Below are 21,160 nucleotides of genomic sequence, written 5' to 3' on the forward strand. Positions count from 1 at the left end.
TACACCTGGTCCTCGGGCCGTATGGTGGCGTCAGTCAGTTTGGTATCGCATCGCTGTCCGGGGTGACACGAGACACTTCTTCGCCAGCCACTGGAGCCCAGTTCGCAGCGGGACTCATCTTTGAAGACAATTGGGCTCCAGTCAATGAGATTCCATGCCGAAGACGTGTCTGGAGATGCCGCAGACAGCAGTTGGTACCAACCTGACTGTCGCCCGCCATAAGACCCGATAACCAGGAGTGATGGTTTGGGGTGCCATTACTTTTCATGGCAAAACCACGCCAGCCTTAGAGCCCGTACGTCAACGATATTCTACTCCTCGTTTTGTTGCCCTTCGTGGCAAGATAATTCTCGCCCACACACGGGGAGAGTAGAAACTTGTCTTCATGCTTGCCGAATGCTACCTTTCCCAGCAAGATCTACTACCAACTGAGAACGTACAGAGCACTACGGGCAGGGCCCTCCAACCAGCTCGAGATTTTGACGATTCTACACGTCAGACAGAATTTGGCACGATATCCCTCAGGAGGACATACAACTCTATCAACCAATGCCAAGCCGAATAACTGCTTGCAAAACGGCCACGGGTAGACGAAGGCGTTACTGCCTTGCTCAGTATGTGGGGCTCTTTCTCTTCGAAAAATCATCCAAATTTTCTGAAGCTGTAATCATTTGTTTGTCTGCACACCTGCATCATATCATCCGATTTCCGTCCCATTCGGGTAATTCCTTCGTGGTGCGTCTTTTTTTTTGTTTTTTTGTCCTAGAGTGCATATTAAGTAATTTTGGCCACAAAAGAGAATCTTCTCGTACCCCAGTGCCTACAGAATAAATGTAAGGAGTGGTGTCACCAATGTATGAATGTGTAACAATTATTAGACTCGAAGTGTAAGTTCTGTTAACTATCGTTCTAACCACAACACAGGAAATTCTTAAGGAAACACACACTTTTGCCTCCAGAAACGTATACAACATCTTTGTCCTTTATTGCCCTGACAAATCAATTTACGCGTTTGTAAAATGAGGAAAGTAACACTGTTTGCGTAATAAACGTATTTCTTGAGTGACCAACCTCACATTGTTAATAACTTCTTTTATATAATATATTTACAAACACCTTAAAATATTTATGTAACCCGGCCGGTGTGGCCGAGCGGTTCTAGGCGCTTCAGTCCGGAACCGCGCGACCGCTACGGTCGCAGGTTCTAATCCTGCCTCAGGCATAGATGTGTGTGATGTCCCTAGGTTAGTTAGGTTTAATTAGTTCCAAGTTCTAGGGGACTGATGACGTCATATGTTAAGTCCCATAGTGCTCAGAGCCATTTTTTGTTTTGTTTATGTAAGTATTTTTCTATAGATATCAGCATTTCTAGAGTCTGAGCACGTGGGAAATGACTTCCCCCCCTCAGGTAACGCGCTGTGGAAACAGCCTTACGACAGGACGAGCAACACTTTCCGCGAGGATTAACTAAATTGGTACAAATTTCACAAAACGCAGTGAGCCATATAAATTATGCCCTTAAATTATAGGCATAAATATCATTCTGATAAACAAGGAAAATGTAGACGAAAGCGTAAAAAGAGTCCAAGAATTGAATGCAAACTCATCCAAATTTACCAAGTTAATAACTGGAAGGCCACCAGCCAAGTTTTATTTAATCGACTGAACAGTGTGGGGTGGGCATTTCTACTCCCACTATCTAGACAAAATTCATTATTGCAAGGTTGCGGTACATCAGACAAGAACAAAAGGGAAATTAAGTTTTGTATTAGCTAAGAAGACACTTAATAGGCATGACCGATGTTAAAAATCAGATCAGTTATGGTTGGAGAATCTGTTTTACAAAATGGTTCAAATGGATCTAAGCACTATGGGACTTATCATCTGAGGTCATCAGTCCTCTAGACTTAGAACTACTTAAACCTAACTAACCTAAGGACAGCACACACATCCATGCCCGAGGCAGGATTCGAACCTACCACCGTAGCAGCCGCGCGTTTCCGGACTGAAGCGCCTAGAACCGATCGGTCACTAAGGCCGGCTCTGTTTTTCTGCTTCGTAATATTTTCTGACCTACGTTTATTTCTAAAATCAACACTTTTCCTTTGAAGGGTACCACTGAAAAAAAGTCAGTTCTAAAATCCATTTAGGGACTCTCTAAAACGTGTAACTTTCGAGTTATCTCTACATATATTTTTTAATTTTTTTATTTGTTATTTATTTATTTTTACAGGCTTGCTTTTCGAGTGAGACCATAATATGCATATACGAAAAAAACAGTCAGTGGGAGAACTACAGGAGTTCACTATGTCATGTGAGGCATAACGTCTATTTTGTTATGGAGTATGCTTTCCGAATATGAAATAGACTGAAGAGACAAAGATTATGGGATATCTCATAATATCATGTTGGACCTACTATTGTCCGATATAGTGAAGCAGCTCTACGTGGCATGGACTCAACGATTTCCCTGCAGAAATACTAAGCCATGTTGCTGCTATAGCTGTACATAACTGCTGATGTGTTGCCGGTGCAAGATTTTGCGCACGAACTGACCTCTCGATTATGCCCCGTAAACATTCGATGGGCGGCCAAATCAATCGCTCAAATTGCCCAGAATGTTCTTCAAAGCGATCGTGGTCTGGTGGCATGGCGCACAGTCATCTATTAAAATTTCAGCGTTATTTGGGTACGTAAAATCCATGAATGGCATCGAATGGTCTCCGAGTAGTCGAACATAATAATATCTAATCAATGATCGGTTCACTTTGACCTCAGGATCGAGTCAGTTCCATGCAAACATAGCCCTCACCATTATGCAGCCACTATCAGTTTGCGCAGCGTCTTGTTGACAACTTGGCTCCATGGCTTCGTGGGGTCTTCGCCACACTCCAACCCTACGGTCAGCTATTACCAATTGAAATCGAGACTCGTATGACTAGGCCGAGGGTTTCCCAGTTGTCTAGGATAAAACTGATGTTGTCACGAGCCCAAGAGAGTGCTGCATGCGATGCCGTGCTGTTATCAAAGGCACTCGCATCGGCTGTCTGCTGCCTTAGCCCGTTAACGCCAAATTTCGCCGCACTGTGCTAATGGATACGCTCGTTATGCAGGGCGTCAGAAAAGTCTTTCCCTCATTACATAAATTGACAACTCAGGCTAGAAGTAGGATAAAAATATGAAACTGTTGTCTAATTGTTTACAAACCATCAAAGTTTTTTTAACACATATGTAAACTTCCACATGAGCACTCTTGGTAGCACGTTGCACATCTAGGCGATATTCAGTTTCCGTTCACACATTAGCCAACATCACTGGAGGGATCGATTCAACGACTGTGGTTATCCGTTGTCGCAGGGTTTCAAGATCTCGTACACGTGTTCGGTATATCTCGTCCTTGACATAACCCCATAAAAAGAAGTTAATGGGGTTATGTTAGGAGAGCGTGGAGGCCAAACCGTTGGCCCATCATGACCAATCCATCGCCCAGGAAAGATCATATCGAGATAGGCACGGACGTCCGAACCCCAATGAGGCGGTGCACCGTCTTTCTGAAATAAAAACATCGGGGTGATACTGAAGCAGCTGAGGAGCAGCATATAGTTGCAACATGTCCAGATATACTGCAGATGTGATGGTAGCCTCAGCGAAGAAGAATGGCCCGATAATTCGATCGTGCAATAGCGCGCACCAAACATTCACCTTTGGACTGCCTCTGGTGCACTCCATGACCTCGCCAGGGCGTTGTGAACCCCAAATGCGCACATTATGGTGATTCACTACTCCATTGACAAAAAAGGTCGCTTCGTCGGAAAAGGCAACTGGTCTGAGATAAACATCATCGTCCTCAATAAGTGATAGCATTTCGACCGCAAAGTCATATCGACGTGTAGTGTCATTGGGCAGCAATGGAGGAAGTTTACTGATGTGTGAAAAAAACTTTGATTGTTAACAATTAGACACCAGTTTCATATTTGCAACTTACTTCTAGCCTGAGTTATCAATTTATGTAATCAGGGAAAGACTTTTCGGATACCCTGTAGGTCCCATGTTGATTGCTGTGGATATTTCACGCAGTGTTGCTTGTCTATTAGCACTGCCAACTCGACGCAAACGCCTCCGCTCTCAGTCCTTAAGTGAAGGCCGTCGGCCAGTGCGTTGCCCGTGGTGAGAGGTAATGCCTGACATGTGGTATTCTCGACACACTCTTGTCACTGTGTGTCTCGGGATATTGAATTCCCTAACGGTGGAACGTCCCCTGTGTCTAGCTCCATCTACCATTTCACGTTCAAAGTCCGTTAATTTCCGTCGCACGGCCTTAATCACGTCGTAGAACTTTTCACATGAATCACCTGAGTACAAATGAGAGCTCCGCCAGTGCTACGCCATCTTATATCCAGTGTATGTGATACTATCGTCATCTGTATATGTGCATATCGCTGTCCCATGACTTTTGTTACCTCAGTGCACTATAACGTTGACGCTTCAGTGAGCAATATAAAAAGTTCTTGAGAAAAGTCTTCCATCTCAGCTGGAGTGGTTTCCTGGTTCGGACTTTGATTTCATGCACTGTGGTGAATCATATTATAGTCAATGACAGAATTCTTAGCTGAAAATGGAGTAAAACGTTTTCATAGCCTGGGAAAATTCCAGACATGAATGCAATAGAAGCAAATGTTGAGGAAAATCGCCATTGAAATCAAGAAGCAACTGATCGAGAAGCTCACAGAAATCTCATGCTCTGAAAATCTTTGTCCCGTTCTATTATTATAGCTGAATTAGGAACAAGTCAAAAAAATTAACACCAAATACACACGAAAAACTCTTGAAGAAAATGGGTGATGTACTTCAGAAGATTTACTTTTGCACACCCACCCGTATAGTCGCACGTATTAAAGTTCCGCTTCCAGGGCGGGGGATGCGCCGGACCCGGATCGAATCCTTCCGGCAGAGTGACGACGAGGGTCGGTATGCCGGCCAATTTGAATGTGGTTTCCAGGCGGTTTCCCACACCCAAGAAGGTGAATACTGGGTTAGGAGCCAAGTACTGCGTGAGTTACACGATTCGCAAATATTTAGAAAACTTTCGCATGAATAACAACACTATACACATTTAGCTGGGGTACACATATTCCATCCCACCGTAGGATGGGGCGGGAGGGGGATGGGGGGGGGCGGTGGTTTGAGGGGTATGGAGATGGCGGCAAGAAGGGCATCCGGTCACCCATTAGATTAACCATGCCAAATCCGTTAATAAGCATGCCAACCCGGGACAGATGAGGAAAAAGGCAAAGAAAAAATCTTATTTTTGCAATAATTTGCTTGACCCTAATAATTTTCACATCATAATATAATGTTCTCCCCAGAATTCTATCGCATTGTCTTCTTGCCACAATATTTCTACAAAGTAATTCGCTGTTATCATCAGTTGCCCCATGACATACTGAACCTCAGTTTTTTCCTCTCCAACTCTGTGAACATTACCACCTCTGACTGGATTTGTGTTTGGTGATCGCTTTATTCGGTACAATTTTTTTGGGCTTGGAAGCTACAGCTTTTTGAATTTTTAGTTACTTTTGGCTCTCCGACGATGATGATTTGGTGCCTTAGAGTATGCGCTAGTTCCGTCTCTTTCGACAAGTACTAAAATCCCGACAGTGTGCTTTAATCCTGGTCATCTTCGGTGTTGGTTAGTGGTACTGGATATTTGTGCTAGTCTCTAGGTCTAGTTTATCCAATCATTTGAAGGCTGTCTGCGGTGTCAACGTGGTGAGTCGAGTGTTTAGTGCAGTCGCCAAGCTGTTGCCTTAATTGCGATTTTAAATAGTGACACGTTCAATTCAATTCTTCGTGTAATATTGCAAACCAGGTTAGTGAGGGCACTCGTAAACTCCAGGCTGTTACAACCCTTTCATTAAGGTTTTCCTGATTGTAGCCCATTCGGTACATCCATATATAAGTCACGGTAGGATGAATGATTTGTGGAGACGGATTTTTCCTTCTGGTCGTAAAGATTGGATAAAGTGCCTTGTAAGTAGGCTGTTTAGGTTTTCTTATTGGTAACGCCACGTAGCGCTTTGTATGAAAATCACTGGCTGTGCTGTGTGCAGTCTGTGGCTAGTTTGCAGTGTTTCAGACACCAGTGCACTGTTTTTACAGTTAATGCAACAAATGGGACAAAGGCTTCAAAAGTTAGACACAATGGAACAAAATCTTCAAAAGTTAGACACAATGGAACAACACGAGAGACAAACACAGCAACAGTTAGAGACAATGGAACAAAATCTTCAAAAGTTAAACACAGTGGAACAAAATCTTAAAAAGTTAGACACAATGGAACAAAATCTTCAAAAGTTAGACACCACGCTTGAACAAACACGTGAAGATTTAACTACTGAGTTACATAACATCGAATCGAAATGTCAGAAAGTCTGTAATGACGTAAAAACACAAATTTGTGAGCATTTCCAACCTATTTTTTCGCGTCATGAAAGTGCATTACAGAATCACGAAGCAGCCGTAAAAGAACTGCAAAAATGAAAATACCGACACCTTGCAAGCTAAAATTGACTCAGTTGCATCTACCGATTCGGTTACGCAACTTGCAAAAACTCAGGAAAACTTAAAGGACACAGTAGATACGATTTCAACACAAATGGACACTCTGAAACTTGATTCAGAAAAACACACTGAGGAAATAAGTACACTGTCGTAGAAAGTAGCCAAACTTTCGGATCAGTTCACTAACTTATCTGCAAAGGTAGATGATGATCTGAATGACACAAGACCTGTAGCCATCACTGACACAGAAGAGTATGAACAAATTAAGAAATTCAAACAAAATCAGCATCAAATTAATACGCAATACAAAAGAGGAATCCGGGAAGTACAAGATCAGTTAGCACAAGTAATACAAAAATTTCATATTTCAGAGGACACTCGCGCTCCAACACGGGAAGAGGGACTTAGAACTACGGAAAAGCGACAAATAATAACACAGCGCATTTCGGAAGTTATGAAAGAAATTGGCAAGGTGCACATAACAATGACCAATATGCTACTCGTCGACACGATGATTTTGACTATAAGCTGTTCATTACTACACGTAAATTCAAAACATTTAAGAATTCTGCCAACGACATTCATCCACAAGCGTGGCTCCATCAATTCTCTCATTGTTTTCCTCCCAACTGGTCATTGGAGCACAGGTTAGAATTTATGTGTTGCTACTTCGAGAATGAACCAGCTGTAAGAATGCGATCGGTCATTCAAGATTGTCACAGTGAAGGAGATTTTTATCATGCCTTCCTCTCAGCATATTGGTCTCAAGCTACACAAGGCCGAGTAAAACATAGCATCATAATGATGAAACATTTCGAACAATCTGAATTTTCCAGTCTTGTGAAATATTTTGAAGCCATGTTGCACAAGAATCAGTACCTGTCAAACCCATACAGCCCCTCGGAACTCATCCGCATTTGCTTAATCAAACTACCTGAACATTTACGACATATTATTTTGGCAGGACGTTGCAAAGACGAAATCGAAGCTTTTCAGGGACTCTTACAAGAATTGGAAATTGACACTGACAATCGCGGAACGCGAAAACAGGAACACAACAATTACAGGTCTCATCCGTCGCAACTCCGCAATGAAAGAAATAATAACTGGATACGACAAGGCTATTCTTACAACGCAAATCGTGACCAAAACAGACCCCACCTGTATGACAACCGTAGGCAGAGTGGTAATAATTACGGGGAAAGATCACCTCTCCGTAGTAATGAATATGACACGGATAACCACAGAAACAGACAATGTGGTAACCAAAACAATTATTATCATGGGAGACAGAATAACTTCAGACGCAACAGTTCAGAGCGCAGTTACGATTCAGGGGGACATTCTAGACCATGTGACCAACAAGAAAGAAATTACGGAATCTACCGTTATGACGACAGACGATATAATCGTAACAACAGACCAGAATTTAATCAGAACTGGCGGGTTTCAAACAGGGCAGGGCCCTCTCGACAAGGTGAATTTGTAGAAGTTAGATCTCCAAATCCCAGTAACGACGCGCGGCAACAAAGAGACAGACAATGACTCGCACCGCAGGCAGACGCGTGCGCCGGCTGGCTCCGAGAAAAATAACGTAGACGCTAACCTTGAGAAAATTTTTAGAATTCCTTACCAACGTATACCACACGATAATTACGTTGAAGTTGAAACTGTGCGTACTAGGAAGAGTAAAGGTTTACACCACATTTGACATGTAAAACCATTTATTCAGAGATAATCTGCTTTTTAACTTAGTCTTTGCTATAAAATTTTTTCACTTTACATTACCAGTATGCAACAATGTTTGAAGTTAAATATCCAGTCAAGAACCATGAGAACTTATTTAAACAGAAATTACGAATGTATTGTTATAGTGAACAGACGACACAGTGTTATTGTGTACATTCTTGCTTGTTAGTTGCACGATTACGTAACGACTATAAGGCTCACATACTTAGAACATTTACCAGTAGTGCTAATGAGATTTTAATGCAACATTTTGGTTTACTTGAAAATACATTCTGGATTTAAAGTACTTTCTGTGAAATACCAGATGACACAGTGGTTAGTTTATGTGACAGCTACACGATTTTATCACGATGCTACTAATGAGTGACAATTTACTATGTTGCTTTTGCGGTGTATCTGTTTTATACCTGCACAGTTTTTCTGAAGTCTTCTGTAAAGTAAAACATGTTTTAGTAGTAACTTTTGTGGTATAGCTACAATGAGACTGACTTTTCTGTAGCACAACAATACGTTACAGCACAGTACTTTCTTCATCATGGGAATAAGCGTAATAACTAAGATATCTATACGCAAAGCATTTCACTTTTGTTTATCATGAGGTAAGTACATTGACTGCTGCAGAACTTAGCTTTCGGAGGACAACAACTACAACACTTCCACAGAGATTATCTTACAACAAGACGCACAGTTTAGTGCTGCAGTACATCTATTTGAGTGATTAATTTTATACTTAAAACATTTATTTTTAAAGGTTTTTGAATTACAAAGGAAGTTTTCCGTGATACATTTTATTCCATTGCAATAATCCTGAGGGTATAATTACATTAATCCTCAGGGGGGTACACGCTTACTTTGTGTACCATGTGTGTAGCAAGCACAAGGAGCCCTAGCTAATATGGTATTTGCTTATACAACTTTACACATCAGTACCATATTTCTCTAACACAGAATTACACAGCTATCTGATTAGCTAACAGAGAAACAAACATATTTTTTACTACATCAGTGACATGTTTACGCAATTACACAGTTGGATAACTTCACACTTATGAAATTGTATTTTGTCTGTACTTTGTGAACTGTTCATATTTTTTCGGAACCATTGTGATACTATGAGAGCTTTGAATGATGTATTTGGTAAGGGAGCATGATTTTAAAGTACGTTTGAGGTAGATGACACTATTGAAATGAGCAGAGAATTTTTTAAAGTTTTGAAATTATTGCAGAAAGCTACGACGTTTTTGAGATTTGACTGGGATGTTATGACATTATTACGAAGACTATGTGTATTATGCTGTTGCGGTATGTTTATGATCAATAAGCTGATGCTATATGAGGAATTTGATTATGCTACGCATCTGTTATGATGAAATATTGAAGAAGTGTCAACGAATATGTATATGTGTAATAATGTAAGGAATAATGAGTAGTGGTTAGGGACTCTGGTTTGTGAAAAAGGTTGTTGGAAACCAAGAATCGTACTTTAAGAGTTATGACATGTATGTGTATGCGTAATGTATCACAATGCCAGCAAAAAGTTTTTGAACACTGTTATATATATAGGATTTTGTTTCTACACATTCATAACGCAAATTCTCGACCTCTGAAATTTTTTTATATGAGACTGTCACTATAGCGCAAACTACTGTCGTAAATATTTCGGTAAGGAAGCTAAGTGACCCAGGTGGCACCCAGGTGTGCCAGCCGCCTGGAGAAAAAGCCATTAGTGTGTGCCTTTCAGAGGCACAGGTGGAGGAAAAAAGGAGGCCATTATCCTCGCTATTGACATTCCTTTGTAGAAAGCATCGCAAATACGACACGCTCATTACTTGGAAAGATACTTACATCTGCACACCTGATTATGACAAGCGTCTTTCTACGAGGGTCAAGAGAATTTCTACTAACTTATGAAATATCACATGACTATTGAATGATATTTTTATGCTTTGCTTTTCATAGTTGCTTATTTCATTTGATATCTAGTTTCCAGCTGTGTTGCAGCATTGGTGTTATGAAATAAACTTAAATGCATTTGCTAATGTGAACACTTTCTGTCAACAGATCTATTAAATAATTATTTTATGATCCAAATTCTTCGAAAAGGAATGGAAAGAACAATAAGAAGGGACTAATAACAGTAACTGCATATATAATTTTCTTTTCAAGTACTTGGTAATTTTTTGTAGAATTAGTTTTTGTGGTGCACCATTTTGATTACGTAGACATTAACATGTGATTATACATTTCCCTTATCTGCAGTGTTGTCTTTAGCGTGCTATTTTTTCTGCTTGAGCTTTGTCATATTTAGGTATAAGTTATTTCATTTGCTGCTGCTGTTTGCCAGGCATAGTGTTACTGAATTTGACTTTGTGTTACTCTATTATGCCAGTTTTACTACAGATATATTTTTCTTGTTTGCTGCACATTGCCTTATATTAGTTGTAATATTGCAACTGCTTTGCTAATTTATATATACTGTAGCTTTCTTTGCCAATTTGAATTTTTTGTCATTGCTGTTTGTGTTAATTGTTTTGTGCTGCTGCATTGCCTTGTCCCTTAGTTTAGCATCTGAGCTCAGTAGATTTAAGTTAGCTTAAGATGGGGTAGACTATATAAGAAACTAACTATGATGAATTGGAAGAAATGCATTGAGAAGCTATAAGAAAATGGTTTCGCCAAAAAAGCAGTGCAGAGTGGAGAAAAACTATTTTTGAAAGAGGATGTGAACAGAATACAGAAAGCATGCTTGGATAGCATTTTTTTTTTTTTTGTGGAAACAAATGTTGAAATAAGACGAAAGATCTATGGAATGAAGTTTTGGGTTGGCTTGCAGTACCAACTGTTACACTGAAAACAAACCCTGTCCTTTTCTCCTGTGTTATTCTGCTATGTGTTTATGTACCCTTGTGTATTTGTCTTTTTCCTGCCTTTAAGTGTTTAGCTAAGAAGATTTATGTTGTAGAATTTTTCAAATACTATGTTATTTACTTTGTAAAGATGTTTAAACACTATTTATTCTGTTTTGTTTTAATGCTCATATGTGAAGTTGATGTTTCGAAAGTTATTCTGATCTTTTATGTATGTACTCATGTCATACTTCCTGTAACACTGATGTATATGTTATTTTTATTCTTTTGTAAAGCCCTATTACTACAACTGTTATCTGTATTGTTATGTTCTTTAATGATGTATTTTGTACCTTTGTAATTGTATTCCTATGTTGTAATTGTATAGACACCAGTTCTTCAAATTAAGTTACATTTTACTGCACACGTTTCTGTTGGTCATAGTAATGCACAATATGTGAGAAGTAGGGACTGTTAGTGTTTGCACATGTGTTACTAATTCACCAAGGGACTGGATAACAGCATTGCTGGTTATAAGGACAATTCCAAAACTTTGTGAGTGCACAAGTGGTGGTTTATGGACTTGCTATATTGTCCGCAAGATTCTACGATGGTGATTGTGCACTTGCAAAGTCGCAACAGATGGTTGCTGGCCGTCTGTACAAGGACTGCAGTGGGTCTGCATCTCTGGTGGCCCACCAATACCATTATTTCTACAAGGACTACAGTGGGTCTACATCTTTGCTGACTCACCAGTACCATTATTTCTACAAGGACTGCAGTGGGTCTGCACCTCTGGTTTCCCACCAATATCATACTCTCTACCAGGACTACAGTGGGTCTGCTCTGTGATGACCTACCTACCAATATTCTTCAAAACTTCGACTGACTCTGCTGTGGGTTTGCTCTGTTGTGGCCCATTACCTGTCTGCATGTCAAGGGTCAACACTGTCTTTCCGTTGGAAGGACAACACTACTTCTTCAAGACTGCATGGAAATCCACTACCTCTGTGTGCATTTTCTTTTACTGCTCAGACTTTGAGAAAAACACTGCAATTTTACTGTGATGAATGATCAGGACTGTCTTTATGGACTGTGAGAAAATTTTAGCTTCTGACCAACATTGTATCAATAAGTGTGTGCATTTGATTTCTTTGTTATTGTAATTATGAAAAATTTTATCAAATCATTATTGGCCACTGCCCAAAACAATTTGTAAAATTTTTGTGGGGAGCATGGGGGCTATGTAAGTAGGCTGTTTAGGTTTTCTTATTGGTAACGCCACGTAGCGCTCTGTATGAAAATCACTGGCTGTGCTGTGTGCAGTCTGTGGCTAGTTTGCATTGTTGTCTGCCATTGTAGTGTTGGGCAGCTGGATGTTAACAGCGCTTAGCGTTGCGCAGTTGGAGGTGAGCCGCCAGCAGTGGTGGATGTGGGGAGAGAGATGGCGGAGTTTTGAAATTTGTAAGACTGGATATACATTATGACTTTTGAACACTATTGAGGTAAATACATTGTTTGTTCTCTATCAAAACCTTTCATTTGCTAACTATGCCTATCAGTAGTTAGTGCCTTCAGTAGTTTGAATCTTTTATTTAGCTGGCAATAGTGGCGCTCGCTGTATTGCAGTAGTTCGAGTAACGAAGATTTTTGTGAGGTAAGTGATTTGTGAAAGGTATAGGTTAATGTTAGTCAGGGTCATTCTTTTGTAGGGATTTTTGAAAGTCAGATTGCGTTGCGCTAAAAATATTGTGTGTCAGTTTAAACACAGTCATGTATAATTGTTCGAAGGGGACGTTTCAGCCTTTGTCAACTTGTGTCCTTTCGGTTCGATATATTCGGCAAGTTAATGGAAAAACAGTTATAACTGCCATATACAGAGTCTTATTTTGGTTTATATACAGTGTAAATAACGGGAAAATTGAAAATAAAATGTGTCCTCCATGTAGCCCGAACACATGACCGTCGTAATACCGCTCTGTAGTCCTTTCATTGAGCCAAGCGTTGCCTTAGAGCTACGTCCACATAAATGGCTCATTCATCGCCCGACCTGCGTAAAAACCGATATTTTTTCCGAACTCTTTGTCATCTCAATGTCTCATTTCTATCACTTTTTTTTCATCCAAGCCCCGGGAATACCTTAAATATGGACGAAATTTATGTTGATGAGTAGGCGCGGTAACTGTGCCAAGGCGAATATTGACCATAGTTTCTATCGCTTAGATGTACTCGGTTGCCTAGATTCGTTCATTTGTGTGGGTAACTAATATCCGGTTGTAGATTACTACGCCCCCGCCTCGTCGCTGTTGTCTGTCAGTCCGGTAGACAATCATCTTTCTCATTTTGGAGCCTTCATTGGATTTTACGTGCGTTTCAGAGGGCGGGAGAATGTCGACTCCTATGATGAAGGTTTTGATTCAAAACTCTTTGGTAGTGTTTCCTTGTGTTTAACAATTGTCAGGGAGGCGGCTCATCCTTTTATACCTGCTGTTCCACACTCTGCCCCGCCGAAGAGCTCCTCGCTCGTTGGGGGTGTTTCGCACCTGTTTCGCTATCACCATCCGGGACTGGCAGCCAGGCAGTATGTTAGTGACTGATGTTCATCTTCGTGGCTTGGACTAAGCTACCTGGGGCGATTTTCTTAATTTTACAGGAGGCGTCTTTGTTAATAAGATTTTCCTTCAACCTAACGCCAATTACCTTTCCAATAACGCCGTTAAAGGCAAGTGACTATAAGTTGGAAGAACGATCGCGGACCACAGATTGTGTATCTAAAGCCACAGATGGACTCACAGAAGCAGAGGGAATAGAGGTGCTAATGGCCATCGAGCAGCCGATGATAAAATAGTACGTTGTCAAAATAATGTGGCAGGAAGATACGACAGTCTGGAAGCATACTCGTCGGAATATTATGCGTCATCTGTGCAGGCAGAATGTGAGATTTTGCTGTACCACCTATGCAATAAACTCCGTCCGAACAGGCCTCGGAAGGCTCAACGGTACCGACCGACCACCGTGTCATCCTCAGACGATAGGCGTGATTGGATGCGGGTAAGTAGGGGCATGTGGTCAGTACACTGCTCGCCTGGCTGCTGTGAGGTTTCGTCCCGGAGCCGCTACTTCTCAACCTTGTAGTTCCCCAGCTGGACTCACAAAGGCTAAGTGCACTTAGCTTCCCAACAGTGCTCGACTGACCCACACGATCACCTTTCCAAGTGCTTGCTAAGCCCGACAGCGCTTGACCTCGGTGATCTGCTGAGAACCGGTGTTACCACTGCGCCAATACCTTTGGCACCTGTGCACAAGGGATAGTCGTTTAAATTATCAACTCCAAAAATTAAAGCTGAAACATGATGTTGGTGTTCGACCTCTGCATATTCATCCTTTGAAACACGTACTTTCCAAGCGATAGGTGACTTGACAGCAATGTTGTTTGAAGAAGTCGGCTCATTGGGAGTTTCGAAAACGTTCCACTCAAAAATCACCTCTTCGTTATTTTGGATATCCCTGTCATCATTTTGGATATCCCTGCCACACCATAGTATTGTGCCATGCGCTCGCGATGTCTTTTGGATTGTAGTGCCGATTGTATCTGCCCTATATTTTCTTCTAGCCGACTGCTGGGAGACCAGAGCACTCTTGGCCGAACAGGGCGCGCGTATTGTTGGCAGACATGGACATAGGACAGCGCGCGGCTAGCTGTGGGATGGTGACTTGCTGCCAGCAGTGGGCAGTTGGAGGTCCTCATTTCGCGAGGGTGAGTGAGCGCTCTGTTTGGTCCAACACAACTGCAAGCAGGGGCCTGGCATGCGGAATGTACGGACGCCAGCACTCCAGTTGCGTTTATGAAGTCGGGAAACTAAAACTGAAACGTGGTCACAGCTAAAGCTGTCAGCTATTCGGCCGCTGAAGGATGCGAGCGTGCTTGGGTAAACGTTGCCTGCCCAGATTGCGGACCATGGTGAGACCTTTTTATAACAGGCATTAATTTTGTACACAGCTGCATTCTAGTTTCTTCAGCGCCTTCTTGATACTTGTATCATGACTGTGGTGTTCGGAGATAAAGACGCTCGTTTGTGTTTTGATGGTATGCACCTATTCGCGAATTGTAGTGAACATGCATCAAATTTCCTCTTTTCTTGTCTGCTCGCTATATTAATGAGGAGCGCGGCTAGCTTGCAGCGTCCAGAAGAAGTGCTTTTTTGTGTCATTTTATGTATTACCTGCCCTGTTCCTTTGAAATCATGCTTGCCAGTTTTCTTTAAAATGTTTGGTACTTTATTAAAGCATTGTTCAAGGCACTTACAGCTAACATTAGCTATAATTTCTGTTATTACATGTTATTTAGGGTGCCCTGAAAATTTCAACCCGTGAAATTTGCACCCGGTGAAATTTGCACCCAGGAAGAGTCGAGGAAGGGTCCACTTATAAGCCCAACTGGACTCCGCGACTTTCCAGGCGGGTAGACGGACCGAGGGCCCAAACCGCTGTGCCATTGCTCGGAGAGCTAATGAAGAAGACTGGATATGCTCGAACAATAATTGTAATGCTCTAACTTTTATAATCGTAAGTGATTATTTTTTTATTTTCTGTTGGATCCAATAGCATTTCTCTTTACTTACAACTAGATCTTCAGACAAAGCTATTAAAAAAGGTTAAAATCTAATTATAAACGCGGATTTTAAAAATTGTATCTCTTATACTTGACAATCCAGACCTTAAAATTAATTATGATCTACACCCGTGAATCATCTAGTGGTACATGTAACATGCATAGACCCAATGTCATTCTAACGAAAAGGCTATTTTACATGTATAAAGGTTGAACCAAAACTTCAGTGACATTTCTTACCCCCTGTACTGATATTACACTGAAAATATCTACAGAACAGTACCGATGTCAAAGACGTGGACTATGTGTCTTGTTTGCAGACTAACTTGTTCCTTCACTCACGGTACTTGCTGTTCAAAACAGTAACACCTACTTTATTCTTGGTCGTCAAGACCACATTACTCATCCCGACAAAGTATTTACTTCCCATCTTTTCCATTTTCTCGTCCTTCACTTTGTGAATTACAACTTTTTTGAAAATGATCGGTCACGGCTTTTTCTTTTTAATGCACTCTGTTTATTTCAAAGTTATCGGATGTTATGCTTTTAATACGAGAGGGGACGCGTCCATTTTTCTTGTACATTACGGGTGCAAATTATTTTTGTCGATATTTTATCATAGATATCTAAAGCTTGCTCATCAACATTAATTGGTAAGTTCAGTTTTTAATTTTCCTAATTTCGTCCAATCCTTAGGTAGGGTCAAGCCCTTCTTATTCGATTCTATTTTAGTGTAGGACAATTTGAAGTTGCTTTGAATTAGGCGAAACGCGCGTCAGTGATGAATAAACAAGCAGTAACTTCAACATCACCACAAAGACTGTTTTCTTCTCCTCATTCTACATACTAGTTGCTGTTTCACCACGCCATGGAGTGGAGATTTCGGCAGTTCACCCCTTATGAGTACAATGTGTTAGGACGACGCCATTGCAGCCCCAGCAATCACTCAGCGTCACCTTGACCGATGATGGTACAGCCTTTGTCTTTTTCGGAAGTGATGGATTCGCGAGTCTTCCACTCCTCAGCCCCTCAGTCTGTGAGTCGTAGTGATATACTCACCACTCGTTAGTGACCATAAGGGCGCTAGATCAGTCATCGGCTTTGGCCTGACACGGCTGATCTATTTTGCTGTGGCCTCGGTGTGGTGAGCGTTCTCAGTGTGTGTGAACAATCACAGAATCCAGCGAGTTGTGGCCCTTTGTCATGCTGAAAAATCTCGTGCAAAATGTTGAAAACGTATCCATGACCGATTTTCACTTTTAGCTCGTCTGTGATACGCCGGCGTCGAGGACCAGTGCCTCTGTTTTCCTTGTCATTCTCGATTACTCACAGTCAGATGGTCAGCCACTTAGTTTTTCCCTATTCAGATATTTTACGTCACACTTGAAGCGACTGCGCCCAACCACGTGTCATATGGTGGTACGTACTTGTCGCACCCTCCCACCAACTCAACGTGGATTGTTGCATCATTGTTCCCCTATAAATGCACAAAACGCATTGCTATTCGATACGCCACTTTATCAATAAGTTGTGCCATTTTGTTTTTGCTCTTCTAGTGGAATGCTAGGGTATAGTGGCATAGATTTTTCAAAGTGTTTCAGAGCTAGAGATGTATATCTGCTTTCGAATTTACTATCTCTCGCATACCTTAAAAGAGTGGTACTCAATAAACTCACCTCATGCGTCGTTGCATGCGGTGGCGCCATCACCGACGCAGGTGGCGTACGCGACGGCGTGCGGGACGTAGTTCTGCTCGAAGACGCCAGAGAGCAGGTGCGAGAAGGGCCCGCGGCTCAGCACCAGCGCGTCCTCCCCGCTGTGCGACGCTGTTGCTTCTGGCCTCATTGCCGGGAACGCGTAGTCCTTCCCGTCTGTTGTTGTCACAAAAGATGTAACAAAGAAATTCCGTGTCTTTTTATTCTTTTCCAGGAGGGAACAGTCTACCTTTTAACATTAACTTTGCACTCAAGTAACATGCATCACGATAGAACGAGCGATGTTCCGGTAAAGAGTATGTTCTGAAAGTATAATTAACTACAGGGTGCTCCATAACGTTTTTTTACACTTTTGCTCACATTTGTTCCAGAGACGGGGATAGGTAAAAGGTGCGGTTTGCGGCACCTACGCTTTTATCAGCCGTTTAACTTAGTTTAGTGTGTGTGCCACCTGTAGCACGCAGGACACGTAAGCGATATTGCAGCTCTTCCCATGTCCGCCTTTCATGTCCTCATTAACGTGTGCAACAGCTGCTCTGATGAGAGCTCGCCTGTCTTGTAGGTCCCGCACTCCACTTGGTAGACAGCATCATTCACAAGCCCCAAACAAAATACCTAATGGAGTTATGTCTGGGGACCTCAGGGTCCAGGAAATGAGTCCTCCTTTACAAACCAGTGACATGAAAATGTATCAACCAATGTTTCCTAGTCTAACAACCCTACCACAGCAAACATCGAAATTTAATAATGATTGTGGTGTTGCTCACGCTGCTAAATACTGCATTTTCGGGCAACAGCAAACTTATTATGTGGCAGGTGTCATTAGAGGACAGTTAATAAAGTCATTTCATGTAATAATGAATAAACTAGGCACTCATCCTTTCGTGTTTCCGACGCTGGTCTCGTTGTAAAATCATGGGTCAATTGTTGAAAATCTAGATGGTGATGATTCCAAGCTCGGATGCAAAGAGGCCAAGGTTTTTATTCTGCGATATTCAAAAGTTTTATAGATGTATTTCACAAACCATTCTTGAAGATTACACTTTTGCAGGACAATGGTGATGTAAAAAAAAGTAATCAGCACTCCGAATTTACGTTACACCTCCTTTTTATTGCTTTTATCGCAATATCGCGTAACACACAAAACATCAGTTCACAATACAAAACATACTTGAAAACATCTTCCTCACTGTTAAAGTTCACATTTTATCAGCTGACTACGTTATGCGTCTTTCTAACATAACGTCCAAGACTTGACTTTCTCAAGATCCGACTCTCTAACCAATAACCGCTTACGCACCCAAAAATCAAGAGTTACAAGTACGACAAAGATCATAGTGACAAAAGAAAGAATACACATAAGAATAATATCATTGCAATATAAAAATATCGATGTATCAAAAATGAAATGAAATCTGAATGTTGTCTCAGAAATATGTTAAGTAGTTATCAGAAACATAGTAGAATATTACTGGTATCGAGAGGCTGAGTTGAGGTGCCGTAATGGTTACGTAATTCAAGTACCATTACACTAGCGATGGAGGGCCTTGAGCTATTGCATGATGGCAGGTTGCAGTTCTTCAGCCTGTGGCCTGTTCCCACATGTCCAGATAAGCTGTCGAGGTTATTGACGCGTCTGCAAAAAGAAAGAGGTTCTACCACATGGTAATGATGCAGACTGCACAACACGGTTTACCTTTGGGCCTTTTCCGCTTACAGTTTCCGTACTGAAGTGGCGTTTCTCAGAGCCGCAGATCCTCACATTGTGTCGATTCACCTTACCGAACACATGAAAGCAAGCTTCGTCCGCAAACCTTTTTCAGATAGTCTGGGACAGCGATGACGCGACTCAGAATATCAACTGCAAATGCTTTCCCTTTGGCCCATCATCAGTTGCAGCTTGTTGGCTGAAGCTTCAGTTTCTTGTGAAGCAGCCTGTCCACTGCGGTTGATGGTAACTGCAACTGTCGAGAAGCTTGATGGATAGATTTAATTGTGTTCCCGATAGATGCCTGTTCCACCTGTTCCACACCTCCATCACTTGAGTGCGGACGCCCAAAACTCGTCCTCATCATGACACTTCCCCATTTCTCGAACCTTATGCAGCATGGTCTGATGGTCCGACTGACGCATGTGCTTTCGTAACGTGCCCCAAAACTGCGTTGACCTGGGTGTCACATCAACCATTCCACACACTGTGATATCTGCTGTGGGGGGGAGGGGGGGGGGGAGAGGCGGAGGCGGATGGTTAGGGTGGGACAGGGTTGTGGCGGCAAGGGTGGGTGGACATTTTCGTCAATAACTGAGGTGCAAGAAGAAGAAACAAAAAAAGTCTTCAGTGGTGGTTACAAATTATGCTTCAAACAGCATCTCCAATCTGATGTGACACGTGATCAAAGGTGTATAGATCATTTTACGTCTTGCTGTATACTACTGCCATTAGGAGGCTATGAGACACAAGAGTAGCAGTGTTTCCCAAGTGCAGTAGTAGCATACAAGCAAATTAACTTCAAACCCGATGGGTTTGGATAGGGGGGCACGGTGACCACCGTAATAGTCTAAGAATTAACACTTACTCCATTTATTCAACATACTACTTGTTTCAGAATACAAGCTTCGATCATCGAGTGTGCTAAGGTGAACAATTAAGCAGAATGCAGAACCAAGGAGGTAAGACCTGATCTGCTTGTGTGAGGACTGTACGTTTTCTCGTTTCAGGTTTCCTGTGAGGATCTGAAAATTGTCACTTATTGCGTACCTTTGGTTATAAATATATGCGAATAGTTTATTCCCCTCTCCACACATGAAAGTAGTTTAAAGTAACATCAATCAGTTCACCACGTTGACAACCAAACGGTTCAAAAGTATTAGATATCATTTTTTAACAGTCTATCAACCTACTTTCTTGTATTTATAATACTGTTGAGGTTGTGTCTTTGGACAGAGTACTATGTTACGCTCTAAGTCTCACCGTAAACTGGGTTTGCCTCGCGTGTTGCGGGCGACAAGAACTATCCGTTAACGTCTTCAGTACTAAATTCGGCTGTTTAGGTTTTGTATAGTGGACGTGTTGGCTTCAAATACTTCGTAAATCTAGTGGCATATCGCAGATGCGGAACAGTCGTGCCTGTGTGCGCACTGGAAAGCAGGTATATTGGCGAGACACAACCGTCCCACTCATCATAAAATCTTTGAATCTTTGCAACTACAAGAAACATAATAGAAGGTGTTGGCGAGATCTTAGACGCTAATGTCTCATGATCGGTTTGCTAAGTCATATGAGGAAACGCCACGTCCGTCTATTGAAAAATATCTGTTGCAACACAAATTCATAAGCAATATAACGGATTCAGTGGACCTGCCAGGGCAGTCGATAGCGCTAATGCGGTGCTTCCTGGACTCGGGTAGGTGCGCTGGCGCCGGATCGAATCCGCCCAGCGGATTAACGACGGGGGCCGGTCTGCCGGCCAGCCTGGATGAGGTTTTTACGCATTGAAGTACGCGCTATATTTCGAACTTCCTCAGAACTTGACAGTTTTGGGGATTTTTCATTCTTTTAAATTTGGCTTGCTATTTTCGTTACTTGATCAACAGCGATCTGATCCGTTTTGTGTACAATGTGGCATCAGTACCATCACTTATTAATTTATGTGGTATATATCTCTCAATGATCAACG

At 41.8% G+C, this 21,160-nt stretch overlaps 1 protein-coding gene across 1 annotated transcript in view; it reads right to left on the minus strand.

Annotated features, from left to right (window-relative positions):
- Window positions 1-17,445: 17,445 nt before the first annotated feature.
- Window positions 17,446-21,160, minus strand: part of LOC124788868 (membrane-bound alkaline phosphatase-like) — a 186,041-nt gene continuing 182,326 nt past the window's right edge. Inside the window, exon 8 of the mRNA XM_047256151.1 lies at window positions 17,446-17,639. Within this exon, the coding sequence (XP_047112107.1) occupies window positions 17,446-17,639 (194 nt within the window). The remainder of the gene's footprint in view (window positions 17,640-21,160) is intronic.

This window comes from Schistocerca piceifrons, chromosome 3 (assembly GCF_021461385.2).
Source record: "Schistocerca piceifrons isolate TAMUIC-IGC-003096 chromosome 3, iqSchPice1.1, whole genome shotgun sequence".
Classification (NCBI taxonomy): Eukaryota; Metazoa; Arthropoda; class Insecta; order Orthoptera; family Acrididae; genus Schistocerca; species Schistocerca piceifrons.